This window comes from Oncorhynchus clarkii, chromosome 2, assembly GCF_045791955.1.
Source record: "Oncorhynchus clarkii lewisi isolate Uvic-CL-2024 chromosome 2, UVic_Ocla_1.0, whole genome shotgun sequence".
In the NCBI taxonomy this organism is placed as follows: Eukaryota; Metazoa; Chordata; class Actinopteri; order Salmoniformes; family Salmonidae; genus Oncorhynchus; species Oncorhynchus clarkii.
The window spans coordinates 24,029,268-24,051,403 of NC_092148.1; the positions used below are offsets into that span (position 1 = coordinate 24,029,268).

Here is a 22,136-nt window from a genome sequence, read left to right on the forward strand (position 1 = left end):
CCCCTGGACTGCTGTCCAAGTATTCCATTGTGGTGAAGATGGAACTGCATTTCAGTGGGCATATAGACTGACATAGGAAGTAAAAAGACACTTGTCTAAGTAAGCCATACACAACTAATATGTAATAAATAACAAATAGTTTGAGGCGGCTAGAAGAATATCCACATGAAAAGTATGTAGATTGAAATAGTGTTTCTAAATATATCCTAACCCCCAAAACAAAGAGCAATGTTAAAATGAGGAAGTCTCTTGACAAAGGGCTGAGTAGGATGAGGCCATCATAAAAAATGTAGAGACCATAAACTGAATATGTGTTGTCTTATGCCACAGCCACCCTGCCCTCTCCCTTTAGGGCAGTCTGGTTTGTCTACACTGGACCATAGGGCACAGTTGGTGTTTATGTAAGCACCAAGAAACTCTTCCTGGAAGGCAAATATTTTCCCATCACCCCATCTTTCAGAGGTGAGGTTATCTAAGTGTGAATCAGTCATACAATTGAAGTCGAAAGTTTACATAAACAGGTTTTAATGACTCCAACCTAAGTGTTTCAACCGTTCCACAAATGTCTTGTTAACAAACTATAGTTTGGGCAAGTCGGTTAGGACATCTACTTTGTGCATGACACAAGTCATTTTTCCAACAATTGTTTACATACAGATTATTTCACTGTATCACAATTCCTGTGGGTCAGAAGTTTAAATACACTAAGTTGACTGTGCCTTTAAACAATTTGGAAAATTACAGAAAATAATGAAATGGCTTTAGAAACTTCTGTTAGGTTAATTGACATAATTTGAGTCAATTGGAGGTGTACCTGTGGATGTATTTCAAGGCCTACCTTCAAACGCAGTGCCTCTTTGCTTGACATCATTGGAAAAATCAAAAGAAATTAACCAAGACCTCAGAAAAAAAATTGTAGACCTCCACAAGTCTGTCATAATTGAAGTGTACCTATGATGAAAATTACAGGCCTCATCTTTTTAAGTGGGAGAACTTTAACAATTGGTGGCTGACTAAATACTTTTTTGCCCCACTGTATATCCACAGTAAAACGAGTCCTATATCGACATAACCTGAAAGGCTGCTCAGCAAGGAAGCCATTGCTCCAAAAATGCCATAAAAACACCAGACTAAGGTATGCAACTGCACATGGGGTTAAATATCGTACTTTTTGAAGAAATGTCCTCTGGTCTGATGAAACAAAAATAGAACTGTTTGGTCATAATGACCATCGTTATGTTTGGAGGAAAAAGGGGGATGCTTGCAAGCTGAAGAACACCATCTTAGCCGTGAAGCACGGGGGTGGCAGCATCATGTTGTAGGGGTGCTTTGCTGCAGGAGGGACTGGTGCACTTCACAAAATAGATAGCATCATGAGGTAGGAAAATTATGTGGATATATTGAAGCAACATCTCAAGACATCAGTCAAGAAGTTAAAGCTTGGTCGCAAATGGGTCTTCCAAATGGACAATGATGCCAAGCATGCTTCCAAATTTGTGGCAAAATGGCCTAAGAAAAACAAAGTCAAGGTATTGGAGTGGCCACCACAAAGCCCTGACCTCAACCCTCTGGAACATTTGTAGGCAGAACTGAAAAAGCGTGAGAGAGCAAGGAGACCTACAAACCTGACTCTGTTACACCAGATCTGTCAGGAGGAATGGGCCAAAATTCACCCAACTTATTGTAGGAAGCTTGTGGAAGGCTACCTGAAACATTTGACCCAAGTTACACAATTTAAAGGAAATGCTACCAAATACTAATTGAGTGCATGTCAACTTCTGACCCACTGGGAATGTGATGAAATAAAAGCTGAATTAACTATTTTAAGAATGTGAAATGTCAATAATAGTGAAGTGGTGATCCTAACGGACCTAAGACAGGGAATTTTTACTAGGATTAAATGTCAGGAATTGTGAAACTGAGTTTAAATGCATTTGGCTTAGGTGAATGTAAACTTCCAAATTCAACTGTACATGTCCATGTAATTTTTTTTTCAAAATCTAACCAGCTCTTTCGGTTATTTTCCAGGCCCAAAAACAGCCACACCTGTGCTGTTTTAGTTGGCTACTATTGCATAACTGATAAGATGCAGCTTTCAGCTCAACTCCGTTTCCTTTTTTCCACAACAGTGTTACATCACTCAAAATCAACCCGAGTGTTCTTGACCTACAGAACTTGAGGTCAAATTTAACTTGGATAAACAAATTAAAACATACTATTGGGTTTCTATTCTATTAAGAACATGTTTTTCAGAAACAAATATGGATTATATTGATAAAATGTTAAATTACCATCAGGTGTAAATAATGTCAATCCGCCTAACATCAAGTAGACTTTCTCAGATACCACAGCCTCTCTTTGTCAATATATTGAGTGCACTTAATTTTTTTTTTTTTTTTTTTAAACATTCATTGTCATTTAAATGGGCCATCGTCATTGTATAAAAACACAATACATGTTCCCTTTCACGTGAAGAAACCACATCCTTACATAATGTTGCTAATGTTTGTTTCAAAGTGGGCAATCCTTTTTGCAATAACTACAAGGGGACACAGTTCATTGGTGACTTGTCGTCATAATTTCAGCAGTTTAATAATCAATAACGCACATTTCATTACAGAACAAAAACAGACTAATTTGCATTTTCTCTGATATTTAACATGGTGAATTTAAACCATGCATTTGACAGAAAAGAACATTACAGAATCTTCTCAGAGTAGTCCATTTAAAATACATCATTAGGGACAGCTATTCCTTGAGGGATAGGACAGTTTGTAAATAGAGGGGGGGGGGGGGGGGGGGGGGTGTAAAGAAAAGGAAACCTATGTCGAAGGCCATGTGAAAGAGGGTTGGTGTGTTGGGAATTTGGGACAGAAAACAGAGCTGTGTATTCAAGCTGTGGGGTAAAAAGACAAGGCTGTGAAAACATAGGGGCATGCAAAGTTAAGGGAGGTCTCATTTAAGTGTGGTAGGCTACAGGCTATTTCATTCAGCCACATTCTGTGGTTGGATTGACACTGTCCATTGATAGGCAGAGGGTGACATTTCCATCCCTCAACAACTTATGTCAAGTCAAAGCACTAGGAAAGATTAATATGGAACTATGGGTAAAAAAACAACAAATGAAATCAATGTGAAATAGGTTCATCAATTTTTTTTCTCCAGTCCCTTAGGAATGGACAAACATGTACATCATAAGACAAAGACGCACATAGCCTGTATAGTATGTTTGACACCCAAAATAACCTGCGATGGGATCGATGATTAGGTGAAACACAGAATTGGGGTCTGGTTCTGATTGATTAACATTGACCCAGGGTGTGACAGTTCACAGGTAAACAAGTGAATTCTAACCAACAAAGAAACCGTGGGAGGGCAACCTTTCCTGCCAGTCTACTTTAAAAAGAAAAACACAAACACTCAAGCAAAGGCACACACAGAAATTCAATATTTACAATGAATGCTTAAGTTATTGTTTTGGAGTAGTCATGAACACTCTAGGTAATGTGGGTAAGGTATGTCATGAATGGAGATAAGCGGGAGTAAGAACATGATAGAACAACAGAGAGAGGACATTGAGGGAGCAAAAAAGAGGTGGACAGGGAACAAGCAGAATAAGGAGCAAAGAGATGCAGGGAGGGAGAGTGACATCCCTCTTAAGAATTGCATCAGCTGAACAGGACAGAGAAGGCGGGGCAGACATGGGTGAGTCAGCAAGTGATCGGGTGGGTCATCCAGTCAGTCACTCCCATGGAAAATAACCTTGTTGACTGTTGAACACCAACATGTAATGGACGCATGAGATTATAAAAATCTATCAAATGAGTTAATTGCGGTTGTGGAGGCAGCCTATAGACTAGGCTACTTCCTTTGTCCACCAAAATAAACCACTTGTGAATGAGGTGTATGAATTAAGTCCTAAATAGTTCCAACCTAGCCCAGAAAATACATTGATACTGCAAAAAAGGCTTTATTGGTGAAAAATAATCTTTACTAAAACTCAGCAGTGACATGCCAACCACCTTTAACAAAATGCAGTTTCTCAATTCTTGACATTTGCATATTAACAGCAAGAAGTTTCAAGTAGACAAGGTATGCGAGTTGTCATTCACCACAATGACAGTAAAGGAAGCACAATCATGGGAAACTTTTACACCAGTTTCACTTCATTGACTTTAGTTTGTGATTAAACACTATACATGACTATAGTGCATCAAATACATTCCTTGACAAATGTTAACACATTATCAAACTTATAAATATTGAAATATCAATTCCTGACCCTTATTGGATGGGGACTAAACATAATTATGTCCTTGCCTGAGTAAAACACAGAGGAAGTCCAATTTTTAACAAATATATATTAAATCAACCCCCAATCATTTGGCATTATGCTAGGTGCACTTCCTGTTTATGTAAAGGAGCTCCCTTTTTCATTTCTCAGTCATTCTTCCTCCGGCTGGCTGAAATCCAGAGGGCCCTCAAGTCAGTGGTCACTACAAAGCACAGCTAGATTACACAATGCGCCTTTCAAAATAAATACAAACCGAACAGATTCTACATGTAGAATTGGTTTGCAAATTATGTCCGGCACTCTCCCGGTGTGTACCGCAGCCTGGCTCGTACTCTGGCTAGGGCTGGTTTGTTGTTAACACACAGACAATAACAACCCATGCTGGGCTACAACTGAACAATATAAAAACAATTACATACTTTTTTTATAATATGCCAAGACTATTACAGCAAAAGGGTGCAAAAAAAATAAAAATAAAAGACATTCAAGCAAAAGACCCATTAATTGCAAGCGTACAGTATGTAATACAAATCATTTGGTGGGTGCTTATATTTGTCCTATTAATACGCGTGTGTGATTTGGAAATTCATTTTTTGCATATCCCAACTCTTCCCAAGACACCCTTCAGAGAGTGGGGTCACAGCTAGTGTGACCCTGGAGCAATTCGGGTTAAGTGCCTAACTCAAGGGCACAGAGATTTTTCACCTCGATGGCTAGCAAGGAACTAGCAACCTTTCGGTTACTGGCCCAATGCTCTAACCGTAAGGCTAACCTGCCACATATATGTTCCAGGGTAGTGACCCAGCTGCATAATAAAACATCTACAATTTACCAAACAAAACCAGTCTCGCAACTCTACAACAGGCAAATGTATTGAAACAAACATCTACTCAAGCAATCACCCTGATTTGCATTTTGCCTTGCCTGAAGTGAGAGCGCAAATTAAATTCCTCCATTTTTTTCACCAGTTCAAGGAAGTGCGAGTCAAGATAGGTAACTATACAAACACAACAGCATCGCTAGCACACAGTGAGTCATTGTCACTGTATAAAGTTCTTTCACTGTTTTTGAGCACAAGTCATTAGTAGTCTCAGTGGGACAATCCAAATCCCTAACAGCCTCCATATAGACCGCAATCTGGTAACCTGCATGTTAAATACACATGTCAGAACATCAACAAACCACATTTCCCATCAAGTGTTCTCCCACAGCCTTGTAATATAACAACCTCTGGTATTTCTCAAAGTGAATCCTAACCTTAGTCTGAGAGATATAGATAACTCCACACACAGTTCGATTAAAATTGAACAACATCCTTCTTTACATCCCCACTCTCCCAACATAATTACCCCCCCCACACCAAGCCGCCACACAATTCTCATAATATGGAAAAGAGAAAGGATTATCTAGTCTCTGAGAAGCCTCAACTGAAAAATAACTAGAATTAACCTTCTGTTAAATAATTGAGATTGGGGTCAAGGAGCGGTCAACAAACAAGCTGTCAGACAAAAAAAAAATATACTCACTCAGGTCCTGTCAAACTAGTTTGGGTCCATGCTTATTTCTGCAATCAAATCCCTACTGCTGCCTTAGAAAATGTTGGCTGAACCAGAAGCACACTTGGCATCCAGACAACCTTTAAACATGATTTCAACAGTTCGTCTGAACAGTTACAAAAATGGGTGCTTCACGGGGCTGGTGGAAATATGACTTCACAGAAAAAAATTGTTTGGAAATATTAAAAACAATCCCAGTGAACATGGGTGCATTCACATTGAATCATTTGATAAAGTGGACTCCATAAATACAAGGTTCAGTGGGTTGGAGATTTCCTGGCTAGGGTTCAAAGTTCTTACCTTGTCTGTTCTCATGGCAACAAGTGGAGAAATCCATCCCATGCTTGTGGAACATGGTAAACAAAGGCCTTCTCTGTTTATGTCCCCTTAAAATAGCTATTCTTATATGGAAACATACAGTCTACTGTTGATATTAGTCACGATTAAATATTTTGGCATATTGTTTCTTCTTTGTCACTTAGAAAAATCTAGAGTGGAGGACAATAAAAATAGTCATTTAGTTTAAAAAAACAGTTATTTTCTTCCTCTTACTTCTATGCCTCTTTCTTTTCAGTCTGTTTTTCCTCTTTACATCCACTCTGGATAACGAGATGGTGGCTGATGAGCCAGAGGGAAAATACAAATAGCCCTCTTCAAATAGGGGATAGAGTTTGAAACATCCGGTGGCCTCGTCATCCCACCCCCCCTCCTTCTCTTGGATCCCTCTCTCTGCACTGCACTCCTTCCAGCTCTGACCTCTTTATGCTCTTCTCTATCCCTGGCTCCATCTCTTCCTCTCCTTCATTGATTGCAACCCATTCTCTATATAAACCTTCCTCCCCTCTTTACAATATGTTAGAGATAGGACCGTCTGGCGGAGCTAACAGGGTAGGATCACTCCCACCCGTCCCCCCATCACCCTCCCTCAGCGCGGACCCGACCACAGTTCATCCTGGGAGTCTGAGTCCATCTCGAATACGCCTCTGCTGGGTTGCGACCCTTTCCCTCGGTCCCCTGAACTGCACGCACCACCAATCTCTGTCAGTGGCACATAGGAGTAGTCCACACGGCCGGGGTGGTGAGCCGGGGACCGCCAACACATGATCAGGTGAACCACCAGGCTGGACAACAGCAGAGAGGTCAACAGGCCAGTGACGATGAGCCAGCACTGCCTGAGGAGAGATAAATGGAAGACGTCAGGTACTAGGCATCGGAAGTGAAATAGGTATATTTGCAGTGTGTAGAGCACTTGGAAAATGTACATATCCAATCCAAATCAAACCCATTTTTATCATAAGAGGATTCATTGATATTAGTATGGGCCCCAAAAATGAACATTTGTAGGACAATGAGTAAAAATGTGAGGCGGAATTGAGAACGGGAGAGAAAGATGATCAATGAATAAATACATTTCAACCTCTCACTCCATCTGTGGATGAAACCATAGCAACTCAAAACAATCCCTCACTAGCATGTGTAAGGTAAGGGGGTTAATAAATGTGTATGGCTCCTGCAGTCTGTGACGTGTTTACAAGTATGGAGGGGTCAAGCCCGCTAAATACAGGTCTAGACCACTGTTGGTCCATGCAAATATTAGCACATCACCAAACATAGCAGTGGACATGCTGTTCTAGTCACACGAGGGGATTAAGTGATGAATTTCTCTGTCTGAGCCAAGCTGTGAAAAAATAGAAAGGCTGTGTTTTGCACAATGTTCATCTGCATTAATTTACAATAGGAGAGCGACGGAGGGATACAAAGGAGGGAGAGTGGCTGTGCATGCGAGGAGGGCGGTTAGATTGATTTGTAGGTGGTTAACAGCAGGGAGGGGTTTCAGCTGAAATGACCTTTGGCACTTACTCGGAGAGATAAGGCTTGGATTTGTGTGCCTCCTCCTCGCTCCATGTTGCAAACATCTGATTGGCCAGGCAATGGCCAGCTGTGGAAACAGCAATTACAGAAACCACTCATGTCTAAAGTCTCATCCACACACACACACAATATAATACCAACTATAGATGGTCGCTTCAGCATCCTTGTTTGACTGCACTAGCTGTGACAATTTCTCTCCATAAAAACAGGAATCAAAGTACAAACACAACAATTTGTTATTCCTCAACATTGCCTCAAGCAAATAGTGCCTTCAGAAAGTATTCAAGCAACACGTGACTTACATATTTTGTTACAGCCTGAATTTAAAATGGATGACCTATAGATTGTCACTGGCCTGCACACATTTAAAATTGAAAATGCTGAAATGTCTTGAGTCAACAAATATTCAACCCTCTTTTTTTTATGGCAAGCTTAAATTAGTTCAGGAGTAACAACTAATTATCTTAACTCACATAAGATACATGGACTCACTGTGTGAAATAGTGTTTCACAAGATTTTTTAATGACTACCTCATCTCTGTACACCACAGGTCTCTCAGTTGAGCAGTGAATTTTAAAAACAGATTCCCCCACAAAGACTAGGGAGGTTATCCAATGCCTCACAAAGGGCACCTATTGGGAGATGGCAAAACACAAACTCAGCAAAAAAAAGAAATCCTCTCACTGTCAACTGTGTTTATTTTCAGCAAACTTAACATGTGTAAATATTTGTATGAACATAACAAGATTCAACAACAGACATCAACTTAACAAGTTCCACAAACGTGACTAACAGAAATTGAATAATGTGTCTGAACAAAGGGGGGAGGGTCAAAATCAAAAGTAACAGTCAGTATCTGGTGTGGCCACCAGCTGCATTAAGTACTGCAGCGCATCTCCTCATGTGCAACAGAACTGACATTCCTGTCTTGCAGGAAATCACGCACAGAATGAGCAGTATGGCTGGTGGCATTGTCATGCTGGAGGGTCATATCAGGATGAGCCTGCAGGAAGGGCACCACATGAGGGAGGAGGGTGTCTTCCCTGTAACACAGTGTTGAGATTGCCTGCAATGAAAACAAGCTCAGTTCGATGATGCTGTGACACACCGCCCCAGACCATGACGGACCCTCCACCTCCAAAATCGATCCCGCTCCAGAGTACAGGCCTCGGTGTGACGTTCATTCCTGCGACGATAAACACGAATCCGAACATCACCCCTGGTGAGACAAAACCGCGACTTGTCAGTGAAGAGCACTCTTTGCCAGTCCTGTCTGGTCCAGCTACGGTGGGTTTGTGCCCATAGGCGGCGTTGTTGCCGGTGATGTCTGGCAACAACAGGCTTTACTAGCCCTCAGTCCAGCCTCTCCCAGCCTATTGCGGACAGTCTGAGCACTGATGGAGGGATTGTACGTTCCTGGTGTAACTCGGCAGTTGTTGTTGTCATCCTGTACCTGTCCCACAGGTGTGATGTTCGGATGCATCTATCCTGTGCAGGTGTTGTTACACGTGGTCTGCCACTGCGAGGACGATCAGCTGTCTGTCCTGTCTCCCTGTAGCGCTGTCTTAGGTGTCTCACAATACAGACATTGAAATTTATTGCCCTGGCCACATCTGCAGTCCTCATGCCTCCTTGCAGCATGCCTACCGTCTGTAAGGTGTTCCTGTCTTAACGACTATTCCACAGGTGCATGTTTATTAATTGTTTGTTTGTGGATCATTGAACAAGCATGGGAAACAGAGTTTAAACCCTTTACAATGAAGATCTGTGAAGTTATTTGGATTTTTACAAATGATCTTTTTAAGACAGGGTCCTGAAAAAGGGACTTGACTTTTTTTTGCTAAGTTTATATAAAAGGTACAGATTGAATATCCCTTTGAGCATGGTGAAGTTATTAATTACACTTGGATGTTGAAGTCGGAATTATACATACACCTTAGCCAAATACATTGAAACTCTGTTTCAGTTTCTGACGTTTAATGCTAGTAATAATTCCCTGTCTTAGGTCAGTTAGGATCACCACTATTTTAAGAATGTGAAATGTCAGAATAATATTAGAGATAATTATTTATTTCAGCTTTTATTTTCTTTCATCACATTCCCAGTGGGTCAGAAGTCTACATACACTCAATTAGTATTTGGTAGCATTGCCTTTAAATTGTGTAACTTGGGTCAAACATTGTGGGTAGCCTTCCACAAGCTTCCCACAATAAACTTGGGTGAATTTTCGCCCATTCCTCCTGACAGAGCTGGTGTAACTGAGCCAGGTTTGTAGACCGCCTTGCTCACACACACCTTTTCAGTTCTGCCCACAAATGTACAATGGGATTGAGGTCAGGGCTTTGTGGTGGCCACTCCAATACCTCGACTTTGTCCTTAAGCCATTTTGCCACAAATTTGGAAGTATGTTTGGATTCATTGTCCATTTGGAAGACCCATTTGCGACAAAGCTTTAACTTCCTGACTGATATCTTGATGTTGCTTCAATATTTCCACATCATTTTCCTACCTCATGATGCCATCTATTTTGTGAAGTGCACCAGACCCTCCTGCAGCAAAGCACCCCCACAACATGAGGCTGCCACCCCTGTTCTTCACGGCTGCGATGGAGTTCGTCGGCTTACAAGCATCCCCCTTTTTCCTCCAAACACAACGATGGTCATTATGGCCATGCAGTTCCATTTTTGTTTCATCACACTAGAGGACATTTCTCCAAAAAGTACGATCTTTGTCCCCATGTGCAGTTGCAAACTGTAGTCTGGCTTTTTTAATGACTTTTGGAGCAGTGGCTTCTTCCTTGCTGAGCTGCCTTTCAGGTTGTCGATATAGGGCTCGTTTTACTGTGGATATAGATACTTTTGTACCCGTTTCCTCCAGCATCTTCACAAGGTCCTTTGCTGTTGTTCTGGGATTGATTTGCATTTGTCGCACCAAAATGCGTTCATCTCTAGGGGACAGAACGAGTCTCCTTCCTGAGCGGAATGACGGCTGCATGGTCCCATGGTGTTGATACTTGCGTACTATTGTTTTTACAGATGAACATGGTACCTTCAGGCTTTTGGAAACAGTGCCCAAGAATGAACCAGAATTGTGGAGGTCTACAATCTTTTTTCTGAGGTCTTGGCGGATTTATTTTGTTTTCCCCATAATGTCAGGCACTGAGTTTGAAGGTAGGTCTTGAAATACATCCACAGGTACACCACCAATTGACTCAAATGATGTCAATTAGCCTATCAGAAGCTTCTAAAGCCATGACATCATTTTCTGGAATTTTCCAAGCTGTTTAAAAAGGCATAGTCAACTTAGTGTAGGAAAACATCTGATCCACAGGAATTGTGATCATGAACTTTAAGTTAAATAATCTGTCTGTAAACAATTGTTGGAAAAATGACTTGTGTCATGTACAAAGTAGATGTCCAAACCGACTAGCCAAAACTATAGTTTGTTAACAAGAAATTTGTGGAGTGGTTGAAAAAAAGAGTTTCAATGACTCCAACCTAAGTGTATGTAAACTTCCGACTTCAACAGTACATATGTAGAGGACTGGGGATTTATTAGGGTTACTCTAGTTTGTGACATACATCCCAACACAGCTTGATTAAGCCCCCCTTAACCCTCCTCTCTTTTACAAGGGTCTAAATATTTTAAACTCCTACACGTGTGTTGTAAGTGGTAGCCAGGCAGTCAGTAGACTGTGGTGAGGGCCAGTCAGCCCATCATCCTCATAAAGAGCACTGTCCTGGGCTATGCTCAGAGAGGGTGATCAACCTTGGAGGACATGGGATGAAGGACTGCGGGAGGGGGTGAGTGAGAACACACTAGAATGAGAGGGAATGAGTCAGTGTAGTGTGGCGTTGATGTTACAACCCCCACACATAAAAACGCCACCAACATAGAACTAGAGTAAATAGAGGTGGTGGATCCCACAGAGATAACTAAAGTAAAACAAAGTGGTGAGATTAGAGTCTGCACGGGCCGGTCATAGTTTAGGAGAGCTCATGAACACATCCCTACTATGCCCTACATATGGACACAACCAGCAGAATAAGGGAGGGAGATATGCAGACAGAGAGCGAGTGATTACCAAACCTTCCATAACAAAGTCATCCCCTACAGAGACATTAACATGGAGAAGAGTCCCCTAAGCAAGCTGGTCCAACACAATTAGACCCAACCAAATCATGAGAACTAAAATAATTATCTCCAATGTGTCTAAACAGAGTACAGAGCGGCAGAATACCGGACCACTGACTGACCCAAAATTAAGGAAAGCTTTGACTATGTGAACATAGCCTTGCTACTGAGAAAGGCCGCTGTAGGCAGACCAGGCTCTCAAGAGAACACAGGCTATGTGCACACTGCCCACAAAATTAAGTGGAAACTGAGCTGCACTTCCTAACCTCCTGCCAAATGTATGACAATAGAGACACATAGTTCCCTCAGATTACAGACCAGCAAAGAACTAGAAAACTCAAATTGATAAACTCAAATATATTGGGAAAAATACCACCGTGTGCCATCACAGTAAGATTTATGACCTGTTGCCACAAGAAAAGGGCAACCAGTGAAGAACAAACACCATTGTAAATGATTATTCCCCTTTTGTACATCGTTACAACACTGCATATAGCCAACAAGTAACGAACAAGGAGGGAGGTAAAATGACAGACAGGAACAAAAGAGAGGGGAGGAGAAAATGAGGTAATACATGGAAGGGAAATGAGTCTGGGTGTGCTGGGACAGCTGAGATCATCTCAGAGATAAACCTTCCTGATTTGTACTACAATGAGAACACTAGACACACAGGGCGACTAGATTAGGGTGCCCCCCAATTAGTTGACAGGCTGTTGGTCAACCAAGATTATTTATTTTTTGTCGACCAGTAGCATGCGTGTATCACACACACACGGTCATCTCAGTGAACTAATCTATTGCGAAGGCCTAGACTAAAAGCCAATTTATGCTAGATCCGAAATGTGGTCGGAGGCGCCGTATGGAGGGTGTAACGCAATTACGGTGCCTCCAGAGGCATGCAGCAGCCATGCACCTCCCAAATGAACCAATGCGGAGGGCCCTGTATAGCTCCGCATTGACATTATTGGTTGACGGTAGATGGGAGCTGTACTACTTCCTTTACAACAGCTCTGCACTGCGCTGCGAAGCGTGAATGCCATGACTTCTGCAGAGGCCGATTCACCATAAATGCTGTATGGCCAATGCAGATGTCGGATTGACCATGAATGCACTTTCTCCCACCAATTTGTGCACATTCATTGTTTCATAACTTCATTGTGTGATTTTTTTGCGTTTGATTGTTAGCGTCTATCAGTTCCACATTAAAGATATCACCAGTAGTACATTTACCGTTAATTCTTAATCTACAATGTTTGTTCAGCTATGGTCATTTCTGTTAATGCATTCAATATATTATTCCTTTTACCGTTCTCATTGTCGGAGTGGACACATTGTTTGCAGAGCACACAACCTATGCAACACTTGTGAGGAACAAGTTGGTTTATTTCATTACGAATTTTGCCAATTCCATTTAGTCATTGACAGGAGTGCTCCCGACAAAAGACAATGTTGAGTAAGGACACGCACCTGATTACACTTAGAAGTAGGCCTATTAGCATATAAAGTGTGCCCATTTGGGGATCTGATAGTATTTCTGATTGGCTTAACGCATCACGACTAATGAGCTGTGGAGATTCTCAAAGTCATGTTTTCTTCACCTCAAACAGCAAGCAAAAAAAGTCTGTTTTAACATCCATTGAGAATGACAGTAGTTCCTCAATGTATTTAAAAAATCTTTCCAGCGCTCTCCCTTTCAAATACCACTCAGTGTGAATGGAAAAATGTCATGCTCTGATCCAGTGGAAATGTCACTAAATAGGCCTACCTGATCACTTCTCATCAGTGGTTGACTTAGACTGAAATAGGTCCCGGCCCCATTTTGGGTGCAGGTACTGTTTATATTTAGGTGCATGAGCTCCACAATAGTTTTTAGCTAATATTCTATAAGAGGTACAGGAGCTCAAGCAATAGGACATTTGAGGTGTCGGTACTCCGCTCCGGTGAGCTCCTGCCCAAGTCAAGCACTGCTTCTTATCACTTGCGCAAATAGCCTACAGCGGTGTCTGTCCCATGCTCACTGGAGCAGGAACCTGAGGGCCCAGAATATTTTATACAATGTTGCAAGTTTGCTAGAGCAAGCTTCAGACCCAAGTTAATAGTTGATAGAAATGTTTCAAGTTCATTGCAGACAGACCATGCCTGTGTGATTTATAGGATATTTTATATCAGCAGGTTGCAATGTTTTTATTTGTTGGCTTTATGTAGGCTATTTTTTACATAGTTGGCCAACAGCAATAGAAGTTACTTTTTTAGGTTTGTATCATTTTAATTTAGATATAATTTTGAGTAACCACATGACAATGATTGAGATATGAAGACGTTTTTATAAATGTGCATATGAAAACCATAACTGGCACACAGATCGGTAGAAATGGTAAGATAAATTGGCATGCCACATGAAAAAAGGTTGCAGACTCCTCGTGTAGCCAATTACCAGCAACTTCGGGAGAGTAATGGCAGAATCTGCAAAAGCCATCAGGAGAGGGAAGAGGATGGTTGGGTCAGGTTAAGATTTTTCTTCTGGTTATCTAGATCTCTGGCTCCCTCTTGAGTCATGTGTCTTATTTCAAACAGTGAGCTTAAAGAATCAGACAAGCTCAATGCATATAGTTGATTTTATCAAACTACATAGGATGTGTCTATATGGAGAAATACACGTTTAAAAATGTCAACCAATCGATTTGGCGAAAGAACAGACTTCAGTCGACCAAGATCTTTTTAGTTGGGGACAGCCCTAGACTACATACAGCCAACTGAAACATATCCTGAATGTCTGTACCATGTAATGATGGGTAACCAATGAAAACAGACAAGTCATGTTTGGGAGAAAACCTATGCTAGCAGGCTTAGAATGAAGTGGTCCACATACTGTACAAGACACTTTACAGGACAACAACTATGAAACTATTAGTAATTTTTAGAGAGTATGTTGTGATCCATTTAGTTACTGCAACTACTGGTGCTCTGAGTAGGTGGGGGAGTAACAGGTGGTTCCATACCTCTGTGTATGCTCTGGTTCTTCTCTCCCTGGAACAGGGCATTGCAGCTTCCTGTGACCGGGTCACATGGGCACATGTCCTGGCACTGGCACTCCTGCCCACAGTCCAGCCCGTACAAACCCAGAGGACACTCTGAGGGGAACACAGGAAGTGATGCGAGACACCAAGGAAACAGGGTGAGATATCACTGGAAAATACAATAAAGCTTTAATGTAAAGAAACTTCCCTGCTGAAAACTACTGCTCTAGCTTGCAACATCCGGGGTTCGTACCAATGTTTTAGTTTCCTAGACCGTCTTAGGGATTTTAAGATAATGTTCACAATATGTAATTGTCACACATAAGCTAGTCCATAATACATGGGAACTACAGCATTGATGAACATGAAGAGTTTAACAGCTCTGACAAGACAATAAGACATCAACAATAGCTTCATTTAATCTCCAACGCCACAGGTATTCAGTCCAGGATTTGGGCATCAGAGGGCCAAGGAAGTGATATAACGAAGGCTTAGCATATTAGGGCTAATGTGTTCCAGCAGTTCTCATTCAGAGATTTGGAGCAAGACTATTAGCAGAAGTCGTACAGAGGGGGAGAATGTTCTAGCCAGACCACTGGGAAAGCTTTTGTTGCTCACCGTTATCCCTGTGAGACTGGGAATAAGGCATAACATTGGAAGCGCTCCAAGGTGCTATTACTAAAACAGGTGAGGGAAAGTCTGGGAATGTGAAAGAGAAATTAGGGTTTGATAGGGGATTACGAATTTGCTTTGGAGGGTCGTAAAGGTTGTTTAGGTGTACACCAATCAATCAGGGTTACACACTTATCCTGCCTCACTGCTAGCAACACACCTTGTTCACAGGAGTCGCCACGGAAACCAATGGGGCAGCTGCAGTCACCGTGAACAGTGTCACATAAGCCCCCGTTAGTGCAGGTGCATGTCTGGTTGCAGCCGTCTCCATAGAAACCCAAATCACACACTGAGCGAGACAGAGAAAATAAGTTAAAAGACACTAGTAAGCTGTGATAGGTGGACGGTCAGATACTGTAGATTTTGGAGGGAGTATTACAAGATATGAGGACAAGACGTCATTGTATACAGTTATGTAGGACACAGGTTTGGTCAGGAAGGTAAAGAGTGTATTATAGGGCCATTGGGTTGGGAGAAGGTGCAGTGAGTGAAAGAAAATGTGAGGTCTAGGAGGTGTTAAAGTACTGCCCTGGAATGTGGAAGTTATAACTACCAACTGTAATTGCCAAAGCTCGACAGAGCACATTCTTCACAAATCATAGGGTCCTGGGGACAAGCAACATGTTTCACACCAGGAGAAATGACAGACTTGTTGTGTAAACAAACCAAGCCAGAGAGAGAGAGAGAGGCTGATTACCTTGGCTGCAGTTCTTCCCTCTCCATCCAGCGTCACACGCACAGCCATCTGCACAAGGAGAGAGGGATGAGATGAGAGAATAGAGAAATAGGAGAGAGGCATTTCATTGTAGCCTCAGAGAGCTGGTTCAGAACTCGAGAGGAGAGAAAAACTGTACCCACTCCTCACTCACCCTGTGTACAGACACCGTGGGCACCACAGGCGGGAGGTTGGCACACCAGGGTGTCACAGCCAATCCCACTCCAGCCCTCCTGGCATTGGCAGTGCCCATTGATGCACGTCCCGTGCCCGCTGCAGTCCTCAGGCTGACACTGGGGCTGGTGGACGCACAGGATGGTGGAGACCCGCCGAGGGCAGCGCCACATGGGGTTTGAGACACTGAAGGAGGGAATAGAGGAGCATGGAGACAAAGAGCAGGTGAGAGAATGAATATCATGAATATTATAATTTACAGTGTGTCAAACAGCAACAACATATGACTAAAATAAAAGCCACAAAAAGCAGCTCCATAAACCTTGTAATGTCATTGCAATGAATGTGACGTGAGCTTTCTGATTGGCTTACCAGTGGTCCGAGGGGTAGCTGGCCAATGAGCCGTTCGCCACATAAGTGGAGGAACCACCCCCATCCAGGTTGATGGCATTGATGACCCCCTGACCTTTCAGAAAATCTGCCACCTCCCAAAGATTCATACTAGAGAGAGGAGAGAACAATTGGTACAAAACCACTAGTACAGTACTGTACCATAAGGCCATATAGGAGGAAGGTGCTTGCATTTAAAGCAAAACAAATCCATAAGGACTTCTGAAGCAATGTTAATTGTGTGAAAAATAAGGTCAATTCATTGGAGAAGGTCAATGGTTGGTGTGATTTGCACCGAGAGACTGCGCTTACTAGATAAGATTTATTGACTTTATATGGCCTGATAGAGTGGAGAGGCCATGGACATGAACAGACATGTCCCCTTGTGGTCTTTCCAAAGCCATGTCTTAAACTCATGAAACTCTAGGTTAACGAGGTCATTTGTTCATTGCACCGGTGCAGAGAAAGCCAGATCAATAGAATTGATTAGAGCCTTTTTACTTAGCCCCATCTCCCTTCATATGCCTAAATGGCCCCACTTCTGCCTCCAATCAAACCTGCATTGTCTCACATTCCTTTCACTCTCCATCACTTTTACCAACCAATTTCTCCCCCCCCCCCCCCACTGTATTCCCTCTCCTGACTCCCACAATACTCTCCACTTTTTCACCCTCATCCAATTACACCTGTATTATTTTCCACCCTTTCTATCTCCTTACCCTCTTCTCCCTCCCTTTTCTCAACTCCTCATCTCTTGTCCATTCTTACCCTCTGTGGTCAGTCTGTCCGTCTATGTGGAACAGGATTAGTTTCCCCTCCTCATCGTGACCAACCGCTGTCCTGGCTGACACTACGTCCACAAAATGGCGGAAATTCCCTGTGGAATCAAATGCATGAAAATTGAATTGAAGCATACTGGCTGAATTTGATAGAAAACATCATTGTTGTTTTTACATAACCAGAATGGGCAAACAGGGTTTCACCATATGCATTTGTCAATGTTGCCAAATGCAGTTTCTCTTCATATTTCTAAATGTATTTTTTATTATGTATTTTGACAACTCCCTGATGTTTTAAATGGCCATGTTATACGAGTGACGTGAAGCCAAAAACAGATTTCTACATCAAGTCTAGGACAAAGTTACCACCAAGTGCTGACGTAAGGCCAGTCCTGCTTTTTAATTCCTAATCTAATGGTTGAGTAAGCCGATGCTAGACCTGCACTTAATGGAGACTTTTACCTAAAGTAATATTAAAATATGTCAATACTAACTACATATATCTCTAGCATTTTAAGTAAGTATGCCTAAGTTGAAGACATCCTCAGTATCCTGCAGTAGCTACCCGTCTCCTGTGTCGTGTCACACTCAGCCTGTATGCTCTGGTTAATGTAGACCTGGCTGTTTCGGAGCAGCCACACCACCCCACTGACCAACTGCACAAAGGGGTTGGCTTCTTCCTGAACGTCCTCCTCAGAGAGATAACTTGAGACAAAAAGAAGTAGAGAAACAGGATGTAGAGAGGGTAAATCAGGGACAAAGATGAGGAAAAAGTAAAGTTACCCCAAACAGCATCAAATAACACCAGTCAGTCATATCTCAAGAAAGGAATAACCAACTGTGGAACAAGGTACACATGAGATCACATGCTTTGATACTCATGTTAAAAAGGGTACATTCAGCAATCTAGTGAGATAAAACATGATGGCTTAGTCAGCCAAAAGCTCAAGTGCATCCTGAATCTCTGTACACAGTGTTTTCACCTGGCTAGCTTTGTTGGCCCCACAAGAAATGTTTGTACTTCAATTTGTGACAATTAAATAGCTTAGTGTTCAAAGCCCTCGGACTCTAACCTACAAAAAAATCTATGGGGGGAATGAGATGTGGGGGGCACATTGGACACAGTGAATGGTTTGGTGATTCTGCCATTACAATATTACATCAGCCACTACACAAGAACCAAGCGGCTGGTTTTATCGGTTTAGGGACCACTGCTTTTTTCACTGCTCTTATTTTTCCCCATCAAACGTACCTGAACGTAAACACCCTCATCTGGGAAACAGGAAAATTCCAAGGTAGAGCCAATACTCTACACGGAATGACTGACAGGTCAACACAACCCACTTCTCCAGGGAACAGGGAGTCCCGTTCTAATCTAACTGGTTATGTTCCAAAGTAGACGTCATTTACGTGATAGGGTTATTGTGGCATGTGCGTGTGTTTTCGTTGGGTGGCTTCATTTGGGCATGGAGGTTTGGCTAGCGGAAGTTCATTCAAGTTTCATATGGAGAAACAAAGAACAATTGCTGTTAGGGAGATGAGATAAGACTTGCGATAATTTAGAATGAGTAATAATCGTAGCATGTAATAAAGGCCTTTGTGTTTGAGCAAATAAACATAAGATCTTTGTATTTTATGATAACAGGATCAGTGTTCCATAACCTCAACTACAAGCCTTAACAGCATGTCTAGAAAAGGTTAAGAAGTCCAGATTTCTGTTAGAAATTATACACATTACAACCACAAATGGAGCTCAAGTTGAGGCACAGAGAGATATTGAGACGGAAATTCAACGAGACCGGCAGCTCTTACCCAAACACCAGCGTCCCGTCCCTCCGGATGCCAAACTGGGCATTCTGCAACCCTTTGCTGTCCCTCACTTGCACCCCGTCACTCACTAGATTCCCCAAACACTCCCCGGTCCTAGTATCAAAGAAACCTCCATTCTGGGCATAGAGACAACTGCCGGCTCTAGCAGTTTCCTCCACCACCTCCCTCTGGTTCATCCCACACCCCCCCGGCCCTCCAGGCTCTAGCACAGACACCGTCCTCAGGGGGTTGTGGACCACTGTAATGTGACCTGTGGCAGGGAGGAAATCATTTCTTAAATTTTAGAGTTTATATACACAACAACAAAAAATTGGAAAAGAATCTCACTTGACAAAAGCCTAATATTGTAAGGGTATGGTGTTTAAACTGCTGAATAGCTATGGAAACAAAGAAAGTAAAATTTTGCCATAATGATTTATTTTTTTTAATGGGGCAATTTTAGGGGTATTTTCAAAATAAGTATTTCCTCCACTGACCTGTGACCCATCGGGTTGTGCCAGGGACGTCAGAGATGAAGACTTTCGACTCAGCCACAGGCACCCCAGTGTGGTTGCTGGCAGGCCAGGTCTGGTGGGTGACGTTGCCATGGACAACGGACTGGCAGTCTCGGACATGACGGTGGGAGTGCGAGGGTCCATGGCTATGGCCGTAAGGGTACGGCGATAGGAGGTCATCGTCCAATGAGGGACTGTGGAGAACAAATATCCAGTTGTTTCAACTTTATTTACTCATGATGATACACTTCTCCTGAGTCCATATTGCATTAAACCTGATGCAAAATAGACAAACTGCATTCAAAGAAATCAAGATCTGCAGTGAAAATGTTTATAATTTTTTTCTTTAAAGTAAAAGTACTTGTGACACGTTTATTGAGTTGAGTCCAAAAACACTCTCAAACAATTGACTTATTATCAGTGCGTCAAAAGAGTGTTGGTCATGTCATGTGACTAAATGTTTTCCAGAAGAAAAAGCCTTGGCCCACTTCAGACCAAGTTCTTTGCTATTGAAATTGAAATGGCTACGGTAAGGGTTAATAAAGATGCACTATGCAAGATACAATATGCAGAAATCACACCTGATTTCAGTTAAAGTAACAAAACAGGCAAGTATAGTGTAGAGAATCATTGTACCATCTAAACCACTGAAATATATATTCCATAACCAAAAATATAGTATTTTTAGCAGTTTGAAGCTGGTTGTACAAAAACAATAGTAAAATACGCAAAAATTTAACTTTAAAACAGAAAGCATAGAAATAGGGCACATAACAGATCTCCCGCTTCATAGATATGCTTTCAATGAGCTCTATAACTCACATTTCTATGTGAATTTTGTGGGGTCGCCCAAAAGCTGCAAAAATGCAACTTTTAACTTGAGACCTTCAAATGGGTATTCTATGACATTAGACAACATATGACAGCTTATGCTATTTGATAGGATGAGAGAAATGCTGGAGAGGTTGTTGTAACAAAGTAAAGACAGGGTCTGTAAAAAAACAGACAAACTTGAGAATTGATTACTAGGAATTGATTTATATAATTTGAGATACAAGCACAGCACTATACAATACTGCTCTCTAGTGTTGATTATATCCAACTACCGGAAACTTCAAGATGGGTGGTGACCAAAGAAACATCTCTGCCTCAATGCAATGACGTGTACTTTACCGTGGATTTCAGATTTGTACTTTAAATAACAATATAATTTTGTCAAGAATAGGGGAGGATTTATTTCATGCATAAAAAAAAATGCTCATATTTAACATTAGCAAAGTACAAAAAAATACTAATATGAAAATGTATGGACTAAAATGTCAAATGTATGAGGGTAAATTAGTATTCCCTACCTATGTTCTGGGATTATAAACTAACCAACTAATGCATTCATAATTTGGTCAGTTATAATAAACATACACACAGTGTATTTCAGATGGGTCCTCAGTTTGCAGTGAAGCAAAGTGTGCGTGCCAAAGACTTCGTCACTTGACTATATTCACAAATGGACAGCATACCGTTATCTCTGCTGTCAGAGACAAGAATGACTTTGCACTTTACTGCTGCCACTGCAATAGATAAACATTATAATCAAGCAACTGGCTGGCTATAACTGACCAAATTATGAATGCATTAGTTGGTTAGTTTATAATCCCAAAACCTGGCAGAACATAGGCAGGGAATACTAATTTACCCTCGTACATTTAACATTTTAGTCCATACATTTTCCTTGGGAATAGAACCCACAAATCTGGAACTGCATGAGCCATGCTCTACTAACTTAACTACACGGGACTACGAAGTCAGATAAGTGCTCCTCACAGGCTGTCCTAACAAGATTATTGTCTGCCTCTTTTAGACAGCAGCACAAGCACAACCAACCAAGCTAGCTAGCGAGCAGGCTAGCGCTTGTTAACTTCTGAGTATGATTGTGAAAGTTTTGCTAGCGAGCTAGAAACGACGGCCCTTACCCAATATCGTTGCACTCCGAAAGCCAAATACCAATCCATATCAGGAGCAACGCAAAATGACCATTCACTGAAAGTGTTGCCATATGATAGCATAGACATTGAAAGTGTGCGCCTGCCTCACTCTACTTTTTAGCTACCATAATCAACGCGAGGGAAGTCATATGACTTGTCCAAGACAAGAAGAGCACATGATGTTCTGTTTACTTTGCCTGCTGAAAACGTCCACTATAAATGACAC

At 41.8% G+C, this 22,136-nt stretch overlaps 1 protein-coding gene across 1 annotated transcript; it reads right to left on the reverse strand.

Moving 5' to 3' along the window:
- Positions 1 to 2,374: 2,374 nt before the first annotated feature.
- LOC139364696 (N-acetylglucosamine-1-phosphodiester alpha-N-acetylglucosaminidase-like) lies at positions 2,375 to 22,132 on the reverse strand. The gene is made up of 12 exons (XM_071101662.1): positions 21,899 to 22,132; positions 19,911 to 20,122; positions 19,417 to 19,684; positions 18,170 to 18,309; positions 17,594 to 17,702; positions 16,808 to 16,936; positions 16,416 to 16,621; positions 16,244 to 16,291; positions 15,707 to 15,835; positions 14,857 to 14,988; positions 7,711 to 7,789; positions 2,375 to 7,022 (listed from the first exon to the last, which is right to left on the reverse strand). The coding sequence occupies exons 1-12, from the start codon at positions 21,979 to 21,981 to the stop codon at positions 6,776 to 6,778; spliced, it is 1,782 nt and encodes a 593-aa protein (XP_070957763.1). The 5' UTR covers positions 21,982 to 22,132; the 3' UTR covers positions 2,375 to 6,775.
- Between the last annotated feature and the right edge of the window lie 4 nt (positions 22,133 to 22,136).

Excerpts from the sequence above, each read along its gene's own strand:
- LOC139364696 (XM_071101662.1), bottom strand. The coding sequence starts at position 21,981 with ATGGCAACACTTTCAGTGAATGGTCATTTTGCGTTGCTCCTGATATGG. Across the intron at positions 19,685-19,910 it reads CACAACCCGATGGGTCACAG|GTCACATTACAGTGGTCCAC; the intron begins GTCAGTGGAGGA and ends TCCCTGCCACAG. Across the intron at positions 17,703-18,169 it reads TGACACGACACAGGAGACGG|GGAATTTCCGCCATTTTGTG; the intron begins GTAGCTACTGCA and ends TTGATTCCACAG.